At 45.6% G+C, this 24715-nt stretch overlaps 1 protein-coding gene across 9 annotated transcripts in view; it reads left to right on the top strand.

Annotated features, from left to right (window-relative positions):
- The window catches only part of NPAS2 (neuronal PAS domain protein 2), a 191209-nt gene that overhangs the window by 59536 nt on the left and 106958 nt on the right, over positions 1 to 24715 (top strand). For all 9 annotated transcript variants that reach the window (XM_082427307.1, XM_082427309.1, XM_082427305.1 and 6 more), the window contains one exon: positions 19309 to 19362. In XM_082427307.1, coding sequence (XP_082283433.1) covers positions 19335 to 19362 — 28 coding nt within the window. In that variant the 5' untranslated portion in view covers positions 19309 to 19334. The remainder of the gene's footprint in view (positions 1 to 19308; positions 19363 to 24715) is intronic.

Raw genomic sequence — 24715 nt, 5'->3', positions numbered from 1 at the left:
CTTACTGCCATTTTATTTTTTTACAATAATATATATTAATAAGTATAGGGACGTCCCTGGCGTTCCAGTGGTTGACTTCGCCTTCCATTGTGTGGGGTGTGGGTTGTGGGTTCGATCCCTGGTCAGGGAGATAAGATCCCACATGGCTCACGGCCAGAAAACCGAAACATAAAACAGAAGCAGTAGTGTAACAATTTCAATAAAGACTTTAAAAGTGGTCCACATCAAAAAAACTTTAATAATTATATATGATATATATAATAGAGAACTTGACTTTGCCTAATGAAACATGGCCTAAGATCTTGACTTTTTCATTCTGAATGAAAGAAGGAAGAAATTACAATGAATACGTATTGCTTCTCCTTCTGAAAACGAGATAACTTTTTTTTTAAGGTTCTGATCTTTTTTATTTTATTTTATTTTTTTTAACATCTTTATTGGAGTATAATTGCTTTACAATGGTGTGTTAGTTTCTGCTTTATAACAAAGTGAATCTGTTATACATATGTTCCCATATCTCTTCCCTCTTGCGTCTCCCTCCCTCCCACCCTCCCTATCCCACCCCTCTAGGTGGTCACAAAGCACCAAGCTGATCTCCCTGTGCTATGCGGCTGCTTCCCACTAGCTATCTATTTTACATTTGGTAGTGTATATATGTCCATGCTACTCTCTCACTTTGTCCCAGCTTATCCTTCCCCCTCCCCATGTCCTCAAGTCCATTCTCTACATCTGCGTCTTTATTCCTGTCCTGCCCCTAGGTTTTTCAGAACCGATTTTTTTTTTTTTAGATTCCATATATATGTGTTAGCATACGGTATTTGTTTTTCTCTTTCTGACTTACTTCACTCTGTATGACAGACTCTAGGTCCATCCACCTCACTACAAATAACTCAATTTCACTTCTTTTTATGGCTGAGTAATATTCCATTGTATATATGTGCCACATCTTCTTTATCCATTCATCTGTCGATGGACAACACTTAACGTTGCTTCCATGTCCTGCCTATTGTAAATAGAGCTGCAATGAACATTGTGGTACATGACTCTTTTTGAATTATGGTTTTCTCAGGGTATATGCCCAGTAGTGGCATTGCTGGGTCGTATGGTAGTTCTATTTTTAGTTTTTTAAGGAACCTCTGTACTGTTCTCCATAGGGGCTGTATCAATTTACATTCCCACCAACAGTGCAAGAGGGTTCCCTTTTCTCCACATCCTCTCCAGCATTTATCGTTTGTAGATTTTTTGATGATGGCCATTCTGACTGGTGTGAGGTGATAACCTCATTGTAGTTTTGATTTGCATTTCTCTGATGATTAGTGATGTTGAGCATCCTTTCATGTGTTTGTTGGCAATCTGTATATCTTCTTTGGAGAAATGTCTATTTAGGCTTTCTGCCCATTTTTGGATTGGGTTGTTTGTTTTTTTGATATTGAGCTGCATGAGCTGCTTGTATATTTTGGAGATTAATCCTTTGTCAGTTGCTTCATTTGCAAGTATTTTCTCCCATTCTGAGGGTTGTGTTTTCGTCTTGTTTATGTTTTCCTTTGCTGTGGAAAAGCTTTTAAGTTTCATTAGGTCCCATTTGTTTATTTTTGTTTTTATTTCCATTTCTCTAGGAGGTGAGTCAAAAAGGATCTTGCTGTGAGATAACTTTTTAATATTTTCATTTAAACCAGACCATCTCCTTTTGTTTTATTTATTGGTGGGTTTCCTTTTCTTTCAAAGATGTTTGTGGAAATGAAATGTACTTCTGTTTACGTTCATAACATCCAAAAATCTGAGCGTGGCCATGGAATGATGATTTCGTTCTGTCCTAAAGAATCTGATAGCTTTTTCACAGACTCGAGAATTCAGCATATTCTAAGGATTGAAGAACTGCATGACTTTTTTAGGCGAAGATAAGAATATAACCCCATTATAGGAAAGGAATCTGAAAAAGAATAGATATATATATAAGTGAATCACTTTGCTGTACACCTGAAACTAACACAACATTGTAAATCAACTCTACTTCAATATAAAATAAAAATTTTTAAATAAACAGTGCCTCTAAAAAAAAGAATATAACACCATTAAATATACTGAGTTGCTTAGTTAAGTAATCAAGTAACTGGAACATGCTCTGAGGTAATGCTGCGTTAATTAATAAACGCATTGAAGAGTAGATTGGACAGGCAGAGTCAACTGCTTTTAACAGCATTTCACATTCACCTTTGCTAAATTTGGCTAAACATATAAAATTAATTATTTAAAATAAAAAAAGGAATCCAAACTTCCTCCCATTTTACCTAGAATTTCAAAGTTAAAAAAAAAAAAAGGTAGTTCGTTGTGGCGTCATGGAAACCAGGTGTATGATAGTCTGTTAAGCAGACTCACGGGCGGTGAGGAGCTTTGCTTGCAGAAGGATCAAGAGGGAGGGTGGGATTCTGAGCTCCTCCAGTGGGTGGGCCGTGAGCCACTCACACATGTAAAGTATGATTCAGTTCCCAGAAATGTTGTTTATCACCAACTCTTCCGGAAAATTCTGTTATGCAAGCTGACATCCCCTGTACAGGAACCTTTCGGATTGCAAGGGAAGTTTAAAAGGGCTTGCCTTGCAGTCTCCCTGCTTGCTGGTAAATATCTTTGGAATTTGAAAATGAAGCTAACTGATGTCCATGGTTAGCATCTGTCATTGAAATGAGAACCTTGTGAAGGGTTCCTGGATTGCTCTAATAATCCCAGCCACCTGAGCTAACACTCCTTGAACTTTACCCCGTGGCTCACAATCTAGGTGCTTGACAGGTGTTATGTCCTTAAATCTCAGCCACCCTGTGAAGGTGAAAGACCGGGCAGAGAGAGGTTCAGTAACTTGCCTGAGGTCACTCAGCTAGTTAAACGACAAGAGTCATATTTTGAATGTGTTGGATCTTCCTGGACCGTTGCCTTTTCGTCATTGGTGGGGAACCCAGGGCATAACATGTGTGCTGAATAAGCATGTGAACAAAGGCCGGGAGGAGGAGGAAGGAAGGGCTGCTGTCGAGGCCCAGGGATGCCCTGGCCTCTGCCTTTTCGTTCTTGAAAATGCCAAGGAGAAAACTTTTCAGAGAAGGTCGTGGCTGAAAGAGGCTAGGTGGACGTTCCCAAACTTGTGGGTTTTTAGATCTGAACACATCTCCATGGTTTATTGTCAAAGCCTTCCGATACCTTTGTTACAGAAATGCAATGCAGGGGAAACAATGTCCAGCATCTTACACATCTGCGTTTATAGACTCGGTCACTGTGGCCTGGCCAGGGCCACAAGGCCACTGCTCTTGGGAAATTTCTGTGGGGCGCCAGGCTGACTTGGGTCTGCTCCTGCTCCAGGGGCACCAGTGAGCTCTTTGAAGGGTTGAGCTAGGGGGCCTGTCCCTCCTGGGAGCCCCAGGGAGCAGGACCTGGGCCCCAGGGTCCCCAGCATCAGCCTCCAGGTTTGTGCTGGGCCCTCCTGAGACCTGATTTCAGACACCGGCTCCTGGAAGTAGGTTAGATCACTCGGGCCTCGGGGGAGCCTCCCTCAAGGTGTCTGGTGCTTTGTTCGACTTCTGAGCCCGAGAGGCCGGAAGGGGTGGGCTTCCCATCTGCACAGTTGCAGTCACACCGAACACGGGCATCATAGGGACAGTGCGGCAACTTCCCCTCCAGGCTGGGGCCCTGGGATGTGCCAGACATCTGACTCAAGTCCATCCTTGCCCCAGCAGCACCTAGTTATTACCAGTAGTCGAGGGTGGAGGGACCCTGCGAGCTGGGGAGCAGCTCCACGGATGGCTTGCAGTATCTGTGCACGTTGTCAGGAGGGCACACCTTTGCAAGAGAAGCAGGTGACTCCACCGCCATAAGGACACTAACTGATTTGTCTTTGAAGACAGGGAGATGGCAGAGGGCGTCTACACTGTTCACTTCCTGCAGTTTGCTTTTTTTTTTTAAGAACCATTTACCCACATTTTCTTTGCGTTTTCCTCATTCCCTGGGTCCTCTGTCTGCCCCCGGAGGCTGCCTGAGCCCCCCCAGGCTGGGCCCAGAGCCTCCGAGGGCCAGAGGGGGGTGGGAAGGGGGGGCGAGAGGGGGCCGCCCCTCTCCCCCGGCCGGCCCTGCCTTCGCATCATTAGTTCATCGCCGGGGAAGAACCGTGTCGCTGAGCTGACCTACTTTTCCTGTTTGCCCACAGCAGGCTAAGCCTGTTTAGCATTGTCCGGAGGGGCCGGGCAGAGCAAGGAGCTTTCCGAGTCGTACAGATGGCCGTCTTCGGAGGGAACGTGATTTAATCTGGTTGCCCTGTTTTCCATTAGTCTAACGCGTTAGGACCCGGGGCCCGAGGTGACCCAGGGACACCATCCAAGCACAGGGGCCGCCCGGCTCCCAGGGCAGCCTACCCGCCAGGGAGCCTGCGTTACGGTGAATGATTGCCGGAACCACAGGCCCGGGCTTCTCTCCAAACTTTAAAAACAGATCCCTAAATGGAAGCTCTCCCACCGGGCATCTTCTCTGCGGGAATCTGCACTGAGCCCGGAATGTCTGCTGAGACGCAGAGGGTGGGCACCGTGCTGGCCTTGGAGGAGGTTACCATCCAGTCGGGGTGGAGGGTGGACAGCTAAGGCCAACGTGGCAGAAACAGAAGAATGTTATAATGAGGCGGGAATGGCGGAGGTGGGGCAGGGGGTAGGACCCAGACCTTGGATGGCGTGGGGAGGGCTGGAGGGATGAAGAGGGTGGTGATGGCGGTGGAAGCAGGAGGATGTCACGGCAGTGCAGATGTTGGGCGGCATGGATGGGGGACGACATGATGGGGTGGGAGTAGCTGAAGTCACAAAGGCAGCTCGTCGCTGAGTGCTTTGGATGCCGTGCTTGGGGATTCAGGTGTGTGCTGGAAGCCGAGAGGTGCGTACCAGTAAGTGCACGTGCTACACACACTTTTATTCTTTTTTTTAAACTTTAGTTTGTTGAACTATACTTGGTTTACAATGTTGTGTTAAGTTCTACTGTACAGCAAGGTGATTCAGTTACACATATATATACATTCTTTTCCATTATGGTTTATCACAGGATATTGAATAGAGTTCCCTGTGCTCTACAGTAGGACCTTGTTGTTTATCCATTCTGTATATAACTGTTTGTATCTGCTAACCCCAACCTCCCCCTGCATCCCTCCCCCAACCCCCTCCCGCTTGGCAACCACAAGTCTGTTCTCTATGTCTATGACTCTGTTTCTGTTTTGTAGAGAAGTTCACCTGTGTCGTATTTTAGATTTCACATGTAAGTGATATCATATGGTATGTCTTTCTCTTTCTGACTTACTTCACTTAGTATGATAATCTCTAGGTTCATCCATGTTGCTGCAAATGGCATTATTTCATTCTTTTTTATGGCTGAGTAGTATTCCATTGTGTGTGTGTGTGTGTGTGTGTGTGTGTGTGTGTGTGTGTGTGTGTGTGTGTATGTGTGTATGTACCACATCTTTATCCATTCATCTGTTGTTGATGGACATCTAGGTTGTTTCCATGTCTTTGCCATCGTAAATAGTGCTGCAATGAACTTTGGGTTGCATGTATCTTTTCGAATTAGAGTTTTTTTACGGATATATGCCCAGGACTGGGATTGCTGGATCAGATGGTAACTCTATTTTTAGTTTTTTAAGGAACCTTCATACTGTTCTCCATAGTGGCTGCACCAACTTACATTCCCACCAACAGTGTAGGAGGGTTCCCTTTTCTCCACACCCTCTCCAGCATTTGCTATTTGTAGATTTTTTAATGATGGCCGTTCTGACTGGTACACACACTTTTATTCTTAGCTGGATGTCTCTGCATTGCTGCTTGTGGGCACAGGATGATGTTTGTTAGAGCAGGGAACAAGCATAGGATGAGATAGTCATGACTGAATAAGCTGACATGGGAAAACAGAAGCTGAGCTTTACCTGTAGTTTATTTCACTAACTCACGTGTTGTGTGCCCAGCACATGCCTCCTGGAAGGTGTTCTGGGCCTGCACTTTCTCAGCCCTGGCTGAGCGTCTTGATGAGGGGTCATGTCTTGCACGCTCCCTGACATCCTGAAGCCTCCACCCGGGCTTCAGAGCTGGAGTAGAAGGGGTGTCGGGCCGGTGGGCGAATTGTGCATTGATTGGGGTCACGTCAGGAGATGTTTGTAGGAGGAGAGAGCTCAGTCTCTTTTTAAAATGAAAATATACCCTTCTCGCTCCCCTTGGAGTTTCTGCAGTGCTGTCCAGGGGTGGATGTGAGTGAGGAGAGAGGTCTTCTAAGATATCTTTAACTTACACCATGAATATCTGAAGGTACAAAATGGGGAAACTGGACATTTCCAGTCCTGCCGGGTTGACCTTTAAAGGTGTGAAAACCAGACATTTCTGGACCTGCTGATGCTCTGCTTGCTTGATGAACAGGACTGGGTCTCAGTCGGTGGCTTTCTTTCTGCCCGTGGCCGGGTCTTCCTGGTAGAGATGCTTCAAGTCCCCTCTCCCGGGGTAGGGTGCTGGGGGCTTCCTGCCCTACGTGCTGTTTGCGTCTGTTCTGTATCTCATCTCCCCTTTGTGTCCGGAGGGCAGGCCTTTTTCAGACTTTGTGCGAAAGGTCTGCGAGTGTTTCTTGAGGAGAAAGGCCAGCTTCCAGGACATTTAGGGCCCACCTGCGACCCCCCGTCCTGCAGACCCCGGTGTGCATTTGACAGTGGCAGCCAGGGATGGAGAGAGAGAGTACAGGATGCTGTTGGGAAGCCCCAGGGAGACTCGGGCCACTGATGTCCTTACCGTGGGGATGCTTTGAGGGCAGGCGTCCAGTGGGAGAGGGGACAACACTATTCTTGTTGTAAATTGTCCCCGACCCAAAGCCCATGGCGCATCCCAAAATGTGACCCTGGTTCTGGGGCCTTTGATGGGTCCTTGGTCTCATGAATGCGGTCGTTCTCTGAGGGGTGGTACCCCCTCCCTCATCAGGGGCTGCTTCCCGCTGGGTGGGGCTGGGCCCCTCTTTGAGGCCCCTGGGGATAGCACGTTGAGAGCGGCAGTGACCTGGAGCAGAGACACCAGTCTGCACAAGGAGCCCACCTCTTTTTTTCAGCACAGATAGGTCTGGGAATCAGTCACCACGGCCGGTTTCCCAACGATGGGCTCCAGATCAACCCAGACTCTCACGTCATGTGAGGAGGTGTGTCCAGGCAGCTTGGGTGGACCTTCCAGCCTCACCCCACCCCGGGCAGCACCCGCTTCCCCCAGGAGAACTGAGCTCAGCTGAATTGTATGTAGGGAGTAGACAGAAGGAGTGTAGGACGATCTAACTTCATGGGTACCTGTGAAAAGCAAGCATGGAAAGTTGCGGTAGAGTTGGAAGCATTAGGAAGAGCGTTCTGTGGGGCCCCTGCAGCCCCTGAGCTCTGAGCAGAGGTGGTAGGCTGGAGCTCCCTGGCTTTGCGGGGAGGGCCATGCTCTCTGTTTAAACTGTAAAGAAAAGAAGTGATTGCAATGATGGGAGAAGAGGGAAGGCAATGCTTGGTACCAACCAGGTGTGCAGCAGTAGGTAAGTTACCTGCGACTCTGAAGATGCTGACCTGCTGTCATTCCAAAGTCATGGCTTCTGCTCAGTGCACCATGGAAAGGAGGCGGTTCACCTTTCTTGCCCAGCCCTCCCTCTGCTAAGTGCTTTACCCAGATGAGGTGTCCTGATGGGTTCTCAGGAGGATGGTGGAAAGTGGGGATCATCCCCCATTTACACATGAGCTCATCATTCCCCAGGCTCTGTCTGGACCACCGCACTGAGTGAAGGAAAGAGGCAAGAGGACACACAAACCTAGATCTCATTAGCTTCCAAACTAATTTTGCTGCGTCCCACAGTTAGCAGTTACAGAAGCATCCCACATTTTTATTCAATGTTATTTGAAGCTCTGATATTAAACCACAGACTCCAAAGCCTGGGTGTCCAAAACAAACATGACTTCTCATCTCAAGGACATCTTCTTTTTCTTGTGCTCTCTTTGCAAACTTGAGCCCATTAGGATGAGCGCTCCCACGCCCAAAGGAGCGTTAGGACCAATGGTTAGGTGGCCGGAGATGCCGGGCTGCAGCAGCGTCTTATGGATTCATTTCGGTTTGTCTGTGGCAGCTGAATGGCTTGCACTGACTCAGTTCCGAATATGACTCATAAATCTCCTTTTCCCCCTCGTGCTGATTTTTATAGGCGTCTGTTGTCCACGTCCTGACCACGCACTGTCACCCATCAGATTCTCTAGTTGACTCGGTTTACACTGTGCAGTCTAAATTCTTTAGAAAGGGGCCACTAAAAGGAATCGTCAGTGATTGGAACATAAGTTCCAAAGGTTGCAAGAATCACGTCATGTTAGATGACCCGTCGATCAAGATATGGTAACGATGTCTATTTTGGAAATTCTTTGCTGACCAAATGATGTCATTGCAAATTTACTTAATACCAAATTTCTAACTTTCTCCTTCCATTCCTTCATTGCTTATGTCACTGTTTCCCTGAGTAATGAATCATCAGACCCTTGGAAAAAGGAAAGCATGAAGGGGGCATCGTGATCATAACAGGCAAATAAAGCCTCAGCCTTGACCTTGGAGATGCTTGTGGGATAATTCTCATAGGGTCACGGAAGTTTGCTGAGTGAGGGTCTCTCTTTGGTTTCTCCTGGGAGTCTGGCTCTGTGAGGCCCCAGCCAGCTGGGGGGTAGGGGGAAGGGGGGAGGCTTTGGTAAAGCTTCGGTGAAGGATGGACCCGTCCACCTTGACTTTCCCAATTTGCAGAATGTGAGAGATCATGCTGAGAATTCCCCAGCTGGAGGGGAATTGGGGTTGCAGGAGCGGGCAGCTCTCAGGTTGGCACTGTCCATTTCCTTTAGAAGAACTATTATTTTTCCCTGTGAATGAATCATTGCAATCAAAATGATGTGCCCTGGAGAGGAAGAATTAAAATGTGGAAGTTATTTCCTAGCCTCCCCCAAAGGACAAAGGGAGACAAGTCAGCACTGTAGCTCATCAGTGACTGTATTTCAAAGCCTTTTTATTTCTTAAATATAATGAGGAAAAATCATTATCGAGCTCCCACGTGGGAGATCCAGATGTTAATCCAAAGCGACATGAGGTGCCTTCACCAGGGGCAGGCTGGGAGGACAGAAGGCACACTCGCTCTTGACAATAAATAAGCCCCAGCCGACTGGGGAGATATCTGCATGGCGGTGCCGCTTTGGGTTTCCATTTGCTCTTGTTTGCAGTATTTTTTCTTTTTCATGATCGAAAGTCACCAGGTTTGGTAGGTACGGTGAGGAGGAATATTCGGATTTTCCAGCTACCTTGGGGTCTGTGATTCAAACCATTTCTCCACCAATTTTAAAAGGTCATGATTTTAGTTTGAAAAAACATGGGACTTGCAATGCAATAGGCTTAGGGTACTCATTTCAGGGGAAATTCATGATGATGTGGAGTGACCCACTGGGCCTCTTAAGGCTGTACAAAAAGTTCAAAATTAAAAAGACACTGAAGAGGAAGGCTGAGCACTGATGCTAGTGTCTTTCTGGCCCCCATCTTGTTTTTACAAATAAAGTTTTGTTGACACAGCCATACACGCTCGCTGACACACCATCTCTGGCTGCTTTCACACTATGATGGCAGAGTTGAGTGGTTACAGCAGAGACTGGACGGCCTGCATCTAAAATACTCAGCAGGTGGCCCTTTACAGAAGAGTGTTGCCAACCCCTGCTTTAGGAGCATGACATACCTTTCCATGTAGGTTGCATTAGCCTTCCCTGGAGCCCCAGGAGGGAGCTGCCAGCCCCCAGCGGGGTCCCTGTCCCCTGTAGGATGCATTGATCTCTTGTCTCCCTGCTGACACCCTGTGCTACCCAGGGCAGACGTGGCATGAGAAAACAGTCACACTGCCACTTGCTGGTCCCTGTTCAAGGGCCAGAGTTGTGATCCGTGGTGTAGTAGGTGCCTGTGAGAGAGAGCCCTTGGGGGCGGAAATTTCACTTAGGCAATGGGGATGTCATTTGCCGACCTCATTTGGGTCCCTCCATTCAATTAGGTCACTAGATGCTCATCGAGGACGTCCTCGGTCATTTCAACCTGTGTTTCTTTCACTCTCTCCTCTCCCTCCCTCCCTCCCCTCCTCACAAGGACCAAGTTTCTATTATCACTGGATGCTGCAGGCAGCACCCCCTGGGCGTGTGTGTCTGTCTATCTTTCCACCATGCCTACACACACACACACACGCGCACACACACACACGCACACGTTTTCGAGGCTGACTAGCAGGCCAGAACAGGAACCCCACTCCACCCGAAGACCTATTATAGGCTTAAGTACCAGTTTCCACTGCGCATTGTCACTAATGATATTGTGGTTAATAGTAGCTAAAATCTTCCCATGCCCCTTTTGCGCCGGGGTCAAATGAGTGAGGGACTCCGCAGCAGCCCTGCTGGCCGGCAGCCATAGGTGGTCTCTGGAGGTGGGGCGGGAGCACGTGTCTGGTGCCTCTGCTGGAAAAGCTCCCCCCCGCAAAAAAAAAAAACAGCCCTTTCTTCCCTGGTCAGGAGTGCCCCTCTGAAACCTGAGGTCTGTGCCACCCCGTTCACCCCATGGTGCCCTTCTCATTGGGCAGAGAGTGTGTGTATTGAAATTTAAGGCAGACAAGGAGAACAGATGAGGCTGGACGCACCTGCCTCCGCGGGGGCTCAGGACCACAGAGGGCATACAGAGGTTAGGGTGGTTACACAGGGCGGAAGTGGGGTGAACGGGGCCCTCTGTGCTGTAGGGGGCACCCTGGCCCTCCTTGCACACGTGCACCCTGACACTTACGCCGCACATGCTCTCTGCCTGGTGACCTCATGAAGTTCAAGGGATTTGCTTCAGGTCAAATGGAACAAGTGGGTCGGAATTGAAATTGAAATCGGGCTGCCTCTGAGGTCAGGAGCCCACATATCCCGAGCAGGCAGTGGGTCAGGTCAGCCCGAGGAGATGCAGTCCAGGGTAGGCTCTATCCGCAGAGCTGGGGGTCCCTGGGCAGCTCAGGGACCAGTTCTTAAGGGGAGGAGACTATGGCCCTTTCCACCCACAGGATGGATGGAGAGGAAATGAGATGATGCTTTTCCGGCACGCAGCGGCGGCCGAGGGTTGGTGAGGGAGCCACTGGCTTCTCCCGAAGGCGCTGCTCCAAGTGGATTTTCCCTTTAGTCAATAGCTCCTGCGCACATGGCAATTTTTGTTTTAATTTTTGGTCATCAGCACGTCACTGTACCTTCACGTGTACCGCGTAAGTACTGGTACCCTGGATTAACCGTGATCATTGAGGGGCTTGTGGGAGTCGGTATTAGTCCATATTGTGGGAGTCAGACAGGGGTTTGGTCCTGGCTGTGTCCCCCTCTCTTCCTCCCTCCCTCCCTTCTCTCCTTCATTCCTCATATGTTTATTGAGCACCTGATATGGGTAAGGAGCTGGGCTAGACATCGTGGCCTGGGTAACGGCTAAAGACGCCTTGTACCTCATCCTTGCCATCCAAATGGGGAACCGGATGTTGAGTGTCTGCCAGGCTCGTGCTGGTACTGTCATACGTTCCGACTTAATTAGGCTCATTTAAAAGTCACGGCTGTCCTCGGAGGTAGGTCTCCATCACTCCCCTGATCCAAACCTGCAGTGCCTTCCCATCTCACTCCGAGCCAAGGCCAGACTCCATCCAGTCTCCCTGGCGTGTCTCCCCCTCGCTAGCCCCCTCCACCACGCTGGCCTCTTGGCTGTTTCTGGCTCTTGTTGCTGTCTCTACACTCACACCCTCTCTTCTCTCAGGCTGTGGCTCACATATCACCTTATCAGTGAGGCCTGTGGTGCTCCTAAAGCACCAGACCACGGCGCCAGCCCCCCAGAGCGCTCCCTGTTCCCCCCGGTTCTCCTTTATCTTTCTCCACACCACTTACAACCAATGACAAGCCATATGTTTACTTACTTAAGTGCTTGTGGCTTGCCCTCACCGCCTGCCTGCCCCCTACCACCTGAGCGCCATGGGAGCAGGGGCGTTGCCTAGACTCTCAGGGATTATCTATTGAATCATAGAACATCGCATGTGGATGTCATCTTAGTGCTTCGGTGACTACACCTCGGTGTCTCTTCACAGAAAGACAATCCCAGTAAACATCACAGCAGGCATTTTTATAGAAATTGACAGTGTCAATTCTGAAACTTACTTGGAAATGCAAAGACCTAAAATAGCCAAGAATCTTGAGAAAGAAGAATAAAGTTGGAAGGCTCACACTCCATTGATGTCAAGAATTCCTACAAAACTCCAGGAGTTAAGAGAGTGTGGTTCTGGCGTAGAAATAGACAAATACAAGATGCCGCAGGGTCAGGAAACATAAGATAACTTTACTTAAACAGCAGGTTAGTTACGTTTTCAAATAAAATGCTCAGTGTGTTTCCAGGGGAAGTACCTCTAAGTTTAAACATAGGTCCAACTGTTAATCTGATCAGAGTTCAATAATTATATATCAAAGTCTCAAAACACAGGGAAAATCGTGCATTTTGTGTACTTTTTTTGAGACTAATAATTGGACCTACCATCTTCAGTTTAGAGATTCTTCATCTGAAAACAGGATCCTTGGAAGTTGAAGAAAAACACATTGTACATATTATGTGTAAATGTAACTACAGTACGATTTGAAGATAAGTTTATTGCTACTTCAGCAGGTGACTACGGTCAACTTAACAGTGATACAGCCTCTTAATACCCTTGAGATGATGTGATAAGAATGGTACTTTAGGACTTCCCTGGCGGTCCAGTGGTTAAGACTCCGTGCTTCCAATGCAGGGGGTGTAGGTTTGATCGCTGGTCAGGGAACTAAGATGCCACATGGCACGCGGCCAAAAAAGAAAAAAAAAAAAAGACTGATACTTTACCTCTGTGGGCTTTCTCCTAAAAACCCATCTGGCCAATCTGGGAAAAACATCAGACAAACCCAAATCGAGGGACAATCTACAAGTATTCCTCAAAATGGTCAAGGTCATAAAAAACAAGGAAAGTCTGAGAAACTGTCATAGCCAAGAGGAGCCTATAGAGACATGACAGCTAGATGGAGTGTGGTTTCCTGGATGGGATACTGGGACAGAGCAAGGACATTAGATAAAAACTAAGAAAATATAAATGAAGTGTGGACTTTACTTAATAATAATGTATCAGTATCAGTATTGGTTCATTAATTGTGACAAATACACCATAGTAGTGTAAGGTATTTATAACAGGGGAGACTGGGTGCAGGATATGTGGGAACTCTCAATACTGTCTTTGCATTTTCTATAAATCTAAAATTGTTCTAAAAAATAAAGTTTATTTTTAAAAATAAGTTTAGGGAATTCCTTGGCAATCCAGTGGTTAGGACTCCGTGCTGTCACTGCCGAGGGCCCAGGTTCAATCCTTGGCTGGGGAACTAAGATTGCACAAGCTGTGCGGCGTGGCAAAAAAAAGTCAATGGTATTTCAATATACTAGCAATGAATACCCCAAAAATGAAATTAAGAAAAAAAATTGTATTTAAAAAAAATAAGTTTATCCTATGTGTCTGAACTTTAAGGACACCCTATAGATAAATAGAACTGAACAGAGATTCTGTAAATACACACGCATATAGCATCACACAAGATATTTGACAAAGTGACAATGCAATTGGGAAAGAAATATCTTTTCAATAAATGATCCTGGAACAAGTGAGTATACAGATGGGGGAAAAAAAGGTGATCCTTGACCACTATCTTACACCACACATAAAATTTAATTTGCAATGGAGTGTAAATCAATGTAAAAGCTAAAATGATAAAGCTTCTAGAAGAAAACGTAGGATAATTCTTCATGACACCGAGGTGGCAAAGACTTCTTAGGACACAAAAATAAAAAATGTATAAATTTATCAAAATTAAAAACCGTTCATCAAAAGACATCATCAAGAAAGTTAAAAGACCAGCCACAGGCTGGGAGAAAATGTTCACAATACATATATCTGGCAAAGTACTTATATCCAAAAGAGAGAAGCTTCTACAGATTAGTATGATGAAGATAAACAGCCCAATTTCTTTAAAAAAGAAGAAGAAAAAGAAAGAAAAGTGGGCAAAACACTTGGACACATCACAAAAGAAGCTGTCTAGACAGCAAATAAGTCCATGAAAAGATGCTCAACATCATTAATCATCAGGGAGATGCAAAGTCAAATCCTGATGAGATCCCAAAACATACCTACTAGGATGACTAAAATTAAGAAGACATACCAAGTGTTGGGTGAGAATGTGGGGCCTCTGGAACTCTCGTGTGCTCCTGGTGCAAATATAAAATTGTACAGTCACTTTGGGAAACAGTTGGGCAGTTTCTAATATAGTAAGCATATGGCTATACTGTGATCCAGCAGGTACACTCTTAGTTGTGTATACCCAAAAGAATGAGTGCTTATTTCCACCAAAACACTTGGATCTAACTTATCCTGGTGATGTTAATTTTGACCCCGGGTGAAGGTGGTGTCTGCCAATCTTCTCTACTTATAAAGTTACTATTTTTCTTTATAATTAATAAATATCTTGAGGGAGATACTTTGAACTATGCAAATAACCTGATTCTCCTCAAACTTTTGCCCATTAATTTCAGCATCCATCAGTGGATTTTGCCTGCAACAGTTATTACTTTGATGTACTGATGGTGATCTTCAATTTCCCTTCTTCCTTCTACATTTATTAATTGAAATTCTTCTGTAAGGGAAACCTGTCCCCTCCTCCATTTATTTATTCATTTAATTATTTATTTGTACCAATGGACTCATGAATATTTAGTTTATTCTCTGGGTTACAATCTATCATTACAGAGTTCCAATAGTTCCAGGCTCTCTTTTCCTCAGCCTCTCATCATTCTCATTGGTTATTATTTCTTGAGTGGTTAGTTAGTAGATGCAGATGCCTATACTTGAAATTTTGGGAGATGTTACAAGGTGTAAAAAGACTCCAAATAGTTTGTGTTCCAGAAAAAGGCAAGAAACCCAGAACTGAAAGAGCCCCCAAGAAATGAAATGTACTGGGTATGCTGGGTCACCTCCCTGTGCCCCTCTCCCCGTCCCCACCGTTCTGTCTGCCCCGGAGGCTCCCCTGTGAGGATGTCATAAGTAGCCTCCCTCTCTGTCTTCTGGGTAGTGTGGCCAACAGGAGACACAAGTGGGAGATTGGGGAGGACGGACAAGGAGGTGAGATATTTATCCCCTCGGCTCCCTTCTCACAAGGTTTCTTCAGGCTGACTGCGTCCCTCCACCAAATACCACCTCTCCTATATGACACACTCATTCCAGGTCCAGGTAACCATTTCCCTCTTGTCCCTCGATGCATAGAGGTGTCAACAGCTCTGCTGACACCAACCCTAGGTACCTGCACCATCTCTCCTGGTTTCCCTAGCCACCCCACCTCCACACACCTTTATAAACAGCCTCCTTGCAATTAAGTCCTGTTTCCTGTTGGGACCGTGATGAAGAAACCCCTAAATGTCTAGCCCATCTAGGCTGTGTGGGTTATCTGGAGTAAAAATACTAGAGCTTTCCACCATTGTTCACTTTGGGGGTTAATCATATCAACAGTTATTTTCTCAGCTCTAAACAAAATCTCCTTTGCCTTCATTTCAGCTCATTTTCTCTTCCCTGGCCTTCTGTGGTCATTAAAAAAAAAAAAAAAAAAAAAAAACTGCTGCTCAAAATCCTTTTTAATTGGAAATTCTTTTTAAAAAAATTTTTGTTGAAATATGGTTGATTTATAATGTTGTGTTAGCTTCAGTTATACAGTAAAGTGATTCAGATATATAGATATATATAGATATATGTATTCTTCTTTTACATTCTCTTCCATTATAGTTATTACAAGACATTGAGTATAGTTCCCTGTGCTATACAGTAGGTCCTTGTTGGTTATCTATTTCATATATAGTAATGTGTATATTTTAATCCCAAACTCCTAATTTATTCCTCTCCCCTCCTCTCTTAATTGGAAACTCTTTATACAATTGAGAAAAGTCACTGTCACCCCTTAAACTTCTCTATTGTTCCTTTAACCCAACCTCACAGGACTACTTTTCTTCCCCTTTTCCCTCTTTCTTGTGTGCTTTGGGCCCCTCCAGCTCCTCCACATCATGAATTAAAAGAGTGACTCAAAGATACAAGGGAGGAGGGACCCCCATGTTCCTCATAATAGTCAAAAGGTGGAAGCAACCCAGGGTCCATCAACAGAGGATGGATAAACAAAAGGTGGTCCATACATACAGCAGAATATGATTCAGCCTTAGAAAGGAAGGAAGTTCTGACACCTGCCAAGTACACGATGAACCTTGGGGCATTATGCTAAATGACACAAACCCATTACAAAAGGACAGATCCTGTATAATTCCACCTGTATGAGGGCCCTAGAGTCGTCAGAATTGTAGAGACAGAAAGTAGAATGGTGGTCATCAGGGGTTGGATGAAGGAAAGTGGGGAGTCAGTGTTTAATGGGGACAGAGTTTCAGTTTTGCAAGATAAAAAGAGCTCTGGAGATGGATGGTGGTGATGGTTGCACAACAGTATGAATGTACTTAATGCTACTGAGCTGTAGAGTTAAAAATGGTAACTTTTATGTTACGTGTACATGACCGCAATTGTTTTTTTATGTGCACTTTTTTGATTTTTAATTTAATTTTTATTTTATATTGGAGTATAGTTGATTTAAAATGTTGTGTTAGTTTAGGTGTACAACAAAGTGAATCAGTTATACATATACATATATCCATTCTTTTTCAGATTCTTTTCCCGTATAGGTTATTACAGAATATTGAGTAGAGTTCCTTGTGCTATATTGTAGGTCCTTGTTGTTTATCTATTTTATGTATAGTAGTGTGCATATGTTAATCCCAAACTCCTAATTTATCCCTCCCCGCAACCTTTCCCCTTTGGTAACCATAAGCTTGTTTTTGAAGTCTGTGAGTCTATTTCTGTTTTGTAAATAAGTTCATTTGTATCATTTTTTGAGATTCCACATATAAGTGATATCATATGATATTTGTTTTTCTCTGTCTGACTGACTTCACTTAGTATGGTAATCTCTAGGTCCATCCATATTGCTGCAAATGGCATCATTTCGTTCTTTTTTATGGCTGAGTAGTACTCCATTGTATATATGTACCACATCTTCTTTATCCATTCCTCTGTTGATGGACATGAGGAAGGCATGGGAGACAACAGGTGTGACAAAACAGGACACTGATGTGAAGCTTCTGGGGCAGGTGCTCCTGGGGAGCACAACTCAGGTGTGTTCTCTTCCCTCAGGTGCAGTGGAGCAGAGTGACTTAGGGGTCAAGTGACAGGAATCGGGCAAGGAAATGGGGGAGGGATGGGAAAGAAGAGGAAGTGGGTGTAGAACATCAGGGCTTCATGGATTCAGGAAGTGTTTAAGAACAGAGAGAGAGGAATCAGAGCTGCCACAGTTGATGCAGAGTAGCTATTAGTCATCTGTAGGTGTTTCTACAACGTTTCATGTATGACAAAGCAACCCCTGTCATCCAGACAGGATTCCAGATCCTCAGCAAAGCAGACCGAAGCCCACATCCTCCCGTAAACGTGCTCTGTCCAGGGGTACCTGGTAAGGGGCATGGCTTTTACCCTTTTGCCATGGCTGGATCCTGGCTCATGCCCTCGGCACACGGGCAACCACCACTTTCCATGGAGTGCAGACCTGGGGTAGCACATCATTAAATGAATGGACTGCATTTTTCATGTCTTAAAGCTTTGAACGGATTCCATCTGGAAAACATTAAGCAGATGCCTGTTTGCAGATATGCTAACCCCATTTTAATTATGACACAAGCCTCAACTGCTGAATGGTGTTTCTTGCGAATCTATCACTAAAATATGCCTGCTATTTACCGAATGGGGTTGTAAGTAAACGGGGGCTGTGACTGCAGAATTCCTTTTCCTCTTTGGCTCAGACTCATGCCTGGGCTCACAGCAGACCAAAAATCACAAAACAAAGTTATCTCAGAGAAAAGATTCATTCGTCCCATTAAAACTTGTTATCTAATGTTACAATTTTTATGTATGGTTCTATTGGATTTGCTGTTCGGTTGAGAATTCTTATATTCATGTTCATGAATGAGATTGACCTATAATAATTCTTTCTGTTAGCATCCTTGTCTACTTCTGTTACAAAATTCATACTGGCCTTTTCATAAAATGAGCTATTTTCATAAAAAAAAAATTGTGATCAGGAACTTGGAATTTTGAGAGTAAAGGTTAGTGCATTTGCAAAGTGTTGATTCTGGAGTTCTGATATCAGGCCCTCTGTTTAGAGACCGGAAGCATGTGGGTCATGGTGACTCCATTTCTCTGTGGTCCCCCACCCTTATCTCCATCACACTTCACCTCCAGGTCCCCCAACTCTGGCCTCAGGGACACCCTGAAAGTCTTTCTGCATGGAGGGGCTGGAGGGGGAACCCCCCCAGACAGATGGGACTCTGGGAAACGTGTGAAGGAAGAGTAATCAGGGATGTGGCTGTGAGGGGTGAAGGACCACAGGCCTGCGTGTAGCAGAGGACACCGGGTCAGTGGGACCAGGAGCCTTTGAGCCAGCTGCCTGGGAGAGTAGAGGCCCAGGCGATGAGGTTTGGGGCTGTGAGAACATTCCTGGATTGTTACTTCATTTTTCACAACTGTGTACCTTGACTAGGGGGTGTACGTGCCTAAAAGATAGGAGAGCAGTTCTACTCCTTTGGGGCCCCGATCCCTACAGGCTGCATAAGAGGAGTTTGTGTATTTAAATGAACAGATAAACAAAGAAATGCTCTCCTTTAGAACGTCACGGGCAGCTTGCAGGTTTGAAATAAACAGATGCTTTGTTGAGCTGGGTCTGGAAAGCAGTTCCCAAAGTGTGATCTAGGGACCCAGGGGGGTCCTTGAGGTCAAAACAGTTTTCCTAATGTTAACATATCATTTGCCTGTTTACTCTCTTGAGTATACAGTGGACTTTTCCCAAAGCTCTTGGAGCTCTGTTGATGACATCTCTCTGATGCTTAATGGAATATTGTATATTTAAGATTTCTCAGTTTTCACCCACATACACAAGAGGTCTTCAGAGCCCTCAGTCATTTTTGAGAGGGTGCAAAGAGTTGCTGGAACCAGAAAGTCTGAGAACCTGTGGATTAAGGCATGTGATTTAGATCAGACCAAAATGATGGCAGCCAGAAAGACCTGTGAGAAAGGTCGAGAATCAGAGAGTCATCATCTGTTCTCTTTTTTTTTTTTTTGCAGGAAAAACTGCAGAGACAATCTAATGGATGAAGATGAGAAAGACAGGGCAAAGAGGTAAGAGGGGCGACTTCCCCGCCCCGGCAGTGTTGTGTGGTCCGCCGTCTGAACCCTGCTCGTCCTCACTCTACAGCGGAAAGCACAGTCAGGCAGGCGGCTGGGGCACATGCCTTTCACTCCTTGAAATACTGCATCGCTTTGCTCAAAAAATTCAAACCAGTTCCCTCAATTTTGTTCCTTACCCAGAAATTACTGATTGTTTGGGACTTGCCAAGTGGTTTATAGTTTTCACATGTCCATGTGGTGACCCTGTTGACCGGGGCCTCTTTTCAGAAGCCTCCAGTTACTGCATTTCCAGGATGGACGCTGCTTGGCAAGGCAGCCTGATTGGAGCCAGGCCAGCCTGGGTTTAAATCCTGGATGTGCTGTCAGGGAGCTGTTGGCCCTGGACAATAATTGGAATAATCATCGGCATGCACTGAACATGGAATAACCATCCTCACCGGGCTAAGCTCTTCCATATATGTTATCTCAGCTTTCTCGTCGGAAAATGGAGATATCACAGCAGCTTGGCGCTGTTGTTGGGTTGACCAGAAAGCCTAGCTTGGTCGCTGGCACGTCAGCGCTGTTAGAACCATGTCTGTGCTTAATCCTTCACTGGACATTTATTGAACACCTACTGTATATGAGGTGGAGTCATAAAGTAGATATTTTGTATTATTTTATTTTATTTTTATTTTTTTGGCCTCACCACGGGGCATGCGGGATCTTAGTTCCCTGACCAGGGATTGATCCCGTGCCCCCTGCATTGGAAGTGTGGAGTCTTAACCCCTGGACCGCCAGGGAAGTCCCCCATAAAGTGGATATTTTGAAGGTAGAGGCCGGTCGGGTGTTATCTGTCTCGCATGATCAGACCGAGTTGGCAGTGACCACACCAGGCTCTGGGGAAATAAAGATGAATAAGAGGCGTGCCCATGAGGAGGGCCCAGGTGCATGGTGGTGATGGGTAGGTGACCGCAGGTCATTAGGCTGCACGGTGACAGGCCCAGCGGTGGTGTCCTGTGGCGACATGGGATGTCCTGTCTCAGGAGGGCCTTCACTCAGGCCCGGAGGACTAGCCTCCTTCCTCCAAGCTCTTTCCCCTCTGCTCCTGCCACTGCCTATGCCTGACAGGTCCCTCCACCCTCTGACAGCCTCTTAAACACCTACAGGGCTGAAGGGTTTGCCCACCTCCCTTCACAGAGCCCACTACCTGGTTGTCACCTACAGAATCCTCCACTTTCGAATGACGGAGCCCTCAGAAGTCGCCCAGTTCAGCAGCTCCGGGGGTCCGGGGGTGTCTGTCCTTCCCCGTCACCTGGTGCGGGGGCAGCAATGAGAACAATAAATCCCCAGCCACTCAGACCTCTGAGACCTGAGTCTTCCCCTGTGGGGCACAGGGGAAGTGTGCATTGGTTGTTAATTTCCCAGATATTTCCTTAAGCACATCAGGGAGCTGGGCAATGCCAGAGGGGTAGGCAAACTCAGGTTGGTGTGGAGTGAGGGTTGTTGGAGCTGGAGGGCCGGCACTGGGGGTTCATCATACTCTAAACCTCTACTTCTCCGTAGGTTTGCAACTGTTCCGTAATAACAAGGTAAACAAACAGCAATACGAGGAGCTCCCCGGATTATTCTGAACTTACAGGCACATCACTTGGCACTGGGGACCATGGCTCCCTTAGGCCACCACCTACAAGGGCTGCAAACTCCACGTGGGTCCCAAGCAACATGCAAATGAATAGATCAGACGAGACCAAAGTGGAACGGAGTCCTTATGCCCTCTCTCCCGGGCAGGCTTCCAGCTCTCTGCTCTGGGGCAGCTCGCCCTTGGTTGCCTGCCAGGCCGCTGTGGAGACAGGGCAGGAGGCAGAGGCCTGGGCTGCACTCCTGGCTGGCCCTGTCCTACCTGATGGATTCCAACAAGCGCCTTCACCTCGCTAAGCCTCCACCTTCTCAGCTGCAACACGAGGGTCATCATTTCTGCCCTGCCCTCCTCTCGGGCTGTTTTGGGAACAGCCACAAAATACACCAAGAAGCTTTTTATTTTTTTAAGTATTAATCGCTACCTGTATGTGAAGATGCAGGACATTTTCCGTTAACACATTGATAAGCTATTCCCAATAGCAATAATGAAAAGGTCAGTGGTGCTGGCCAGTGGTCACTGGGCGTGTCCTGTGTGCCCTGATAACTTTCGGGTGCACAGTACCAGGCTAAGTGCTTTTCTGTGCATTATCTCATATCACCTCCTCCACATTCCTTTGAGGTGTGTACCATCGTTATTCCCATTTTACAGATGAGGAAACTAAGACCCAATAAGGTTAAGTAACTTGTCAAACACCCTAAAGCTCTAACAAGTAGCAGAAGTGGAAGATAAACACAGGCTTCCTAAACCTTGGACTCTGTTCTTATTCTCCGGACCACACACATATCTCTTCACGTGAGAACTAATTCGGTCTCTCCGGCAGGTCCAGACCGTGTCCTGATGTGACTTTGAGTCCACAGGAGTTTGGCTTTTGCCATCATCATCTTTAATGTCACCCCCAGGCCCACAATCTCGGCCCTTTTTACTGCACGGCTTACCTCAAAATCAAGAAGAGGTAAAATGCATGTTTAGGCTCTACCATACCCAGAGATCATCCAATACAGATATTCCAATAAAATCTTGGCTAAAAATTCTTAGAAATCCAATTGTATGCAGTTTCTTTCTGTTTATTCCCATCCCCATTTGCTTTGAGCCGTGGGCACCCATGCCACCAAATTGCCTATTTGGAAACCTCCCAGCACAGACACCCGTCAGTGAGGCAGCTGGTCCTCACTCCCCTCTTGTCCTCAGATGGGGAAACGGGTTTTATAATGTTTAGGAATACCCAGATCTCTTTGCCAGAAGAGCAGCAATAATGCAGTATTCTTTGTAACACTTGCAGGAAAAAAAAACAAGGACAAAACAAACACACTCCTAAAATTGTATCACTTCCAAAGCCTCTAGCTATGTGGGTTTTATAGCAGCAACATGGGAGGCCCTTCCCCTAATCCCACCTGGAGGTCTGATATGAATTGTTTTCACTCGGTATTTTTGATGAGATTAGAAATGTTTAGCTTCAGATCAGATCTCTCGTTGTCTCCAGAAAACATGAGCTATATTAGGCAAGGTTTTCAAAGCTTTGGGGAATTCATGGTTTATTTGGATTGTTTGATCAAGTATTCTAAACCAGGACACGGATCCACTTTCTGCTGTGAATTTCCATGTAAATCCAGTGAGTATTGAGTGCCCTATTGTGTGTACAGAACTATGTGCTTTTTCTTTAGGGAAGATGTAAAAACATGGTCCTTGTACTCAGAAAAGAAACTGTTTGATTGAGAGACATTTGGATCCCTAGATAATGAGGCACAGTTTACCAGTCATAAGCACATTTTTCTAATTCTTATGTGACACTGTTTGGCGGTGTGTGTGTGTGTGTGTGTGTGTCATCCAGGAAGTAGTGTGGTGTGGCAGGAAGTGCATGGGCTTAGAATCAGACAGTCCCAGCTTTGATTCTTGCCACTTTTACTTTCCGTCCTTAGACGAGCTAAAAAAAACCTCTCCTAGCCTCAGTTTCCTACTCTGTAAAATGGGGGTGTTAATAGCAGCACCCTCTTCCTAGGGTTATTGCAGGAACTAAATGGAGCTCAGTATAAGACCCTAGCACAGTGCAGGGTACACAGTGCTAATAAGAAAAACTAACACTTCTGGGGCACACACTGTGTGTCTGCAGCATTTTGCATGCATTAACTCTAAACCTCAACATAGGTTATTTTTAGTCCCATTTTACAGTGGAGAAACCGGAGGCTGAGGGCTCACACAGGCAGGCAGGGGCAGGCAGGGATTCCCATTCAGGCATCAGTTCCTAAAGTCTGGGCTCCTGACAACTTCTCATGACATGATTCACCCACGTGCCCAAGGGGTAGGAACAGAAAGCATTGGTAAGAATCATCACTTTCCAAAGAAAGCAAGCTTCTGTAACTTGGCAGTATTGTAAAATACAGCTCACTCCATTTCTTGATAGAACTGAATGCTAAAAGAAAGTCTTTCATGTGAGCCTCCTTTAATCCAATATTAAATGGTCAGTTCATTGGTATTAATTAAAATTACAGTATCTCTTATCAGTGAAGGTCTATTTCCATAACCTCGTGCATTTTCACTGAGGGAAGGAGGATGGGTGGTGAGTTTAGAATTGTGCTGCCCCTCGCAGGACATTTGGTCCTGTCCAAAATGTCCATGAGATACTTGGTCCATAAGATATTTGGTCCACGCCAAAAGGCCCTTGAAATTTGGTCCTATCCAAAACATCCATGAACATATTTGGTCCATGCCAAATGGTTTTGGATGGGACCAAAATATCAAGGACCTTTTGGCATGGACCAGATGTCTCCCTGGAAGTTTTGGATAGGACCAAATTTCAAGGACATTTTGGCGTGGACCAAGCATCTTATGGACCAGATGTCTTATGGATGTTTTGGACAGGACCAAATGTTTGCTAACCATGTCGCCTTTTTTTTAAAATCAATGTATAGTCGATTTCCAATGTTGTGTTAGTTTCAGGTGTACAGCAAAGTGATTCAGTTATACATACATATATATCCATAATACATACATATTTTTTTCAGATTTGTTTCCCGTTTTCAGATTCTTTTCCATTTTAGGTTATTACAAGATATTGAGTATAATTCCCTGTGCTATACAGTAGATCCTGTTGTTTATCTATTTTATATATAGTAGTTTGTATGTGTTAATTCCAAATTTCTAGTTTATCCCTCCCCTTGCTTCCCCTTTGGTAAATATAAGTTTGTTTTCTGTCTGTGAGTCTGTTTCTGTTTTGTAAATAAGTTCATTTATATCATTTTTGAGATTCCACATATAAGTGATACCATATGGTGTTTGTCTTTCTCGTATGACTGACTTCACTTAGTGTGATAACCTCTAACCTTCATCCATGTTGCTGCAAATGACAAATTTTCATTCTTTTTTGTGGCCTTTCGTCAATAAGGATCAATAGTGTCAGGCAAGAGTAGCTGCTTCTTGGAATTATCTACAGGGCGAGTGCTGGTTCTGAAACACAAGCTAGACCATTTTATTATTCCTTGACCCTAATCCTTAGTCTCAACACCAATGAAATGGTTCAGGCAAGAGGGAGGAGTTAAAACACAACAAATAAGAAGCTTACACATGCAGTTTTTTTAAAAAAATTATTTATTTATTTTTGGCTGTGTTGGGTCTTTGTCGCTGTGCACGGGTTTTCTCTAGCTGCGGCGAGTGGGGTCTATTCTTCAGTGCAGTGCGCAGGTTTCTCACTGCGGTGGCTTCTCTTGTTGGGGAGCACGGGCTTCGGTAGTT

The sequence above is a fragment of the Balaenoptera physalus genome (genome assembly GCF_965194825.1).
Source record: "Balaenoptera physalus genome assembly, chromosome: 15".
NCBI lineage: Eukaryota > Metazoa > Chordata > Mammalia > Artiodactyla > Balaenopteridae > Balaenoptera > Balaenoptera physalus.
The sequence above is the reverse complement of the archived record's forward strand: the minus strand, read 5'-3'. Positions and strand labels throughout refer to the sequence as shown.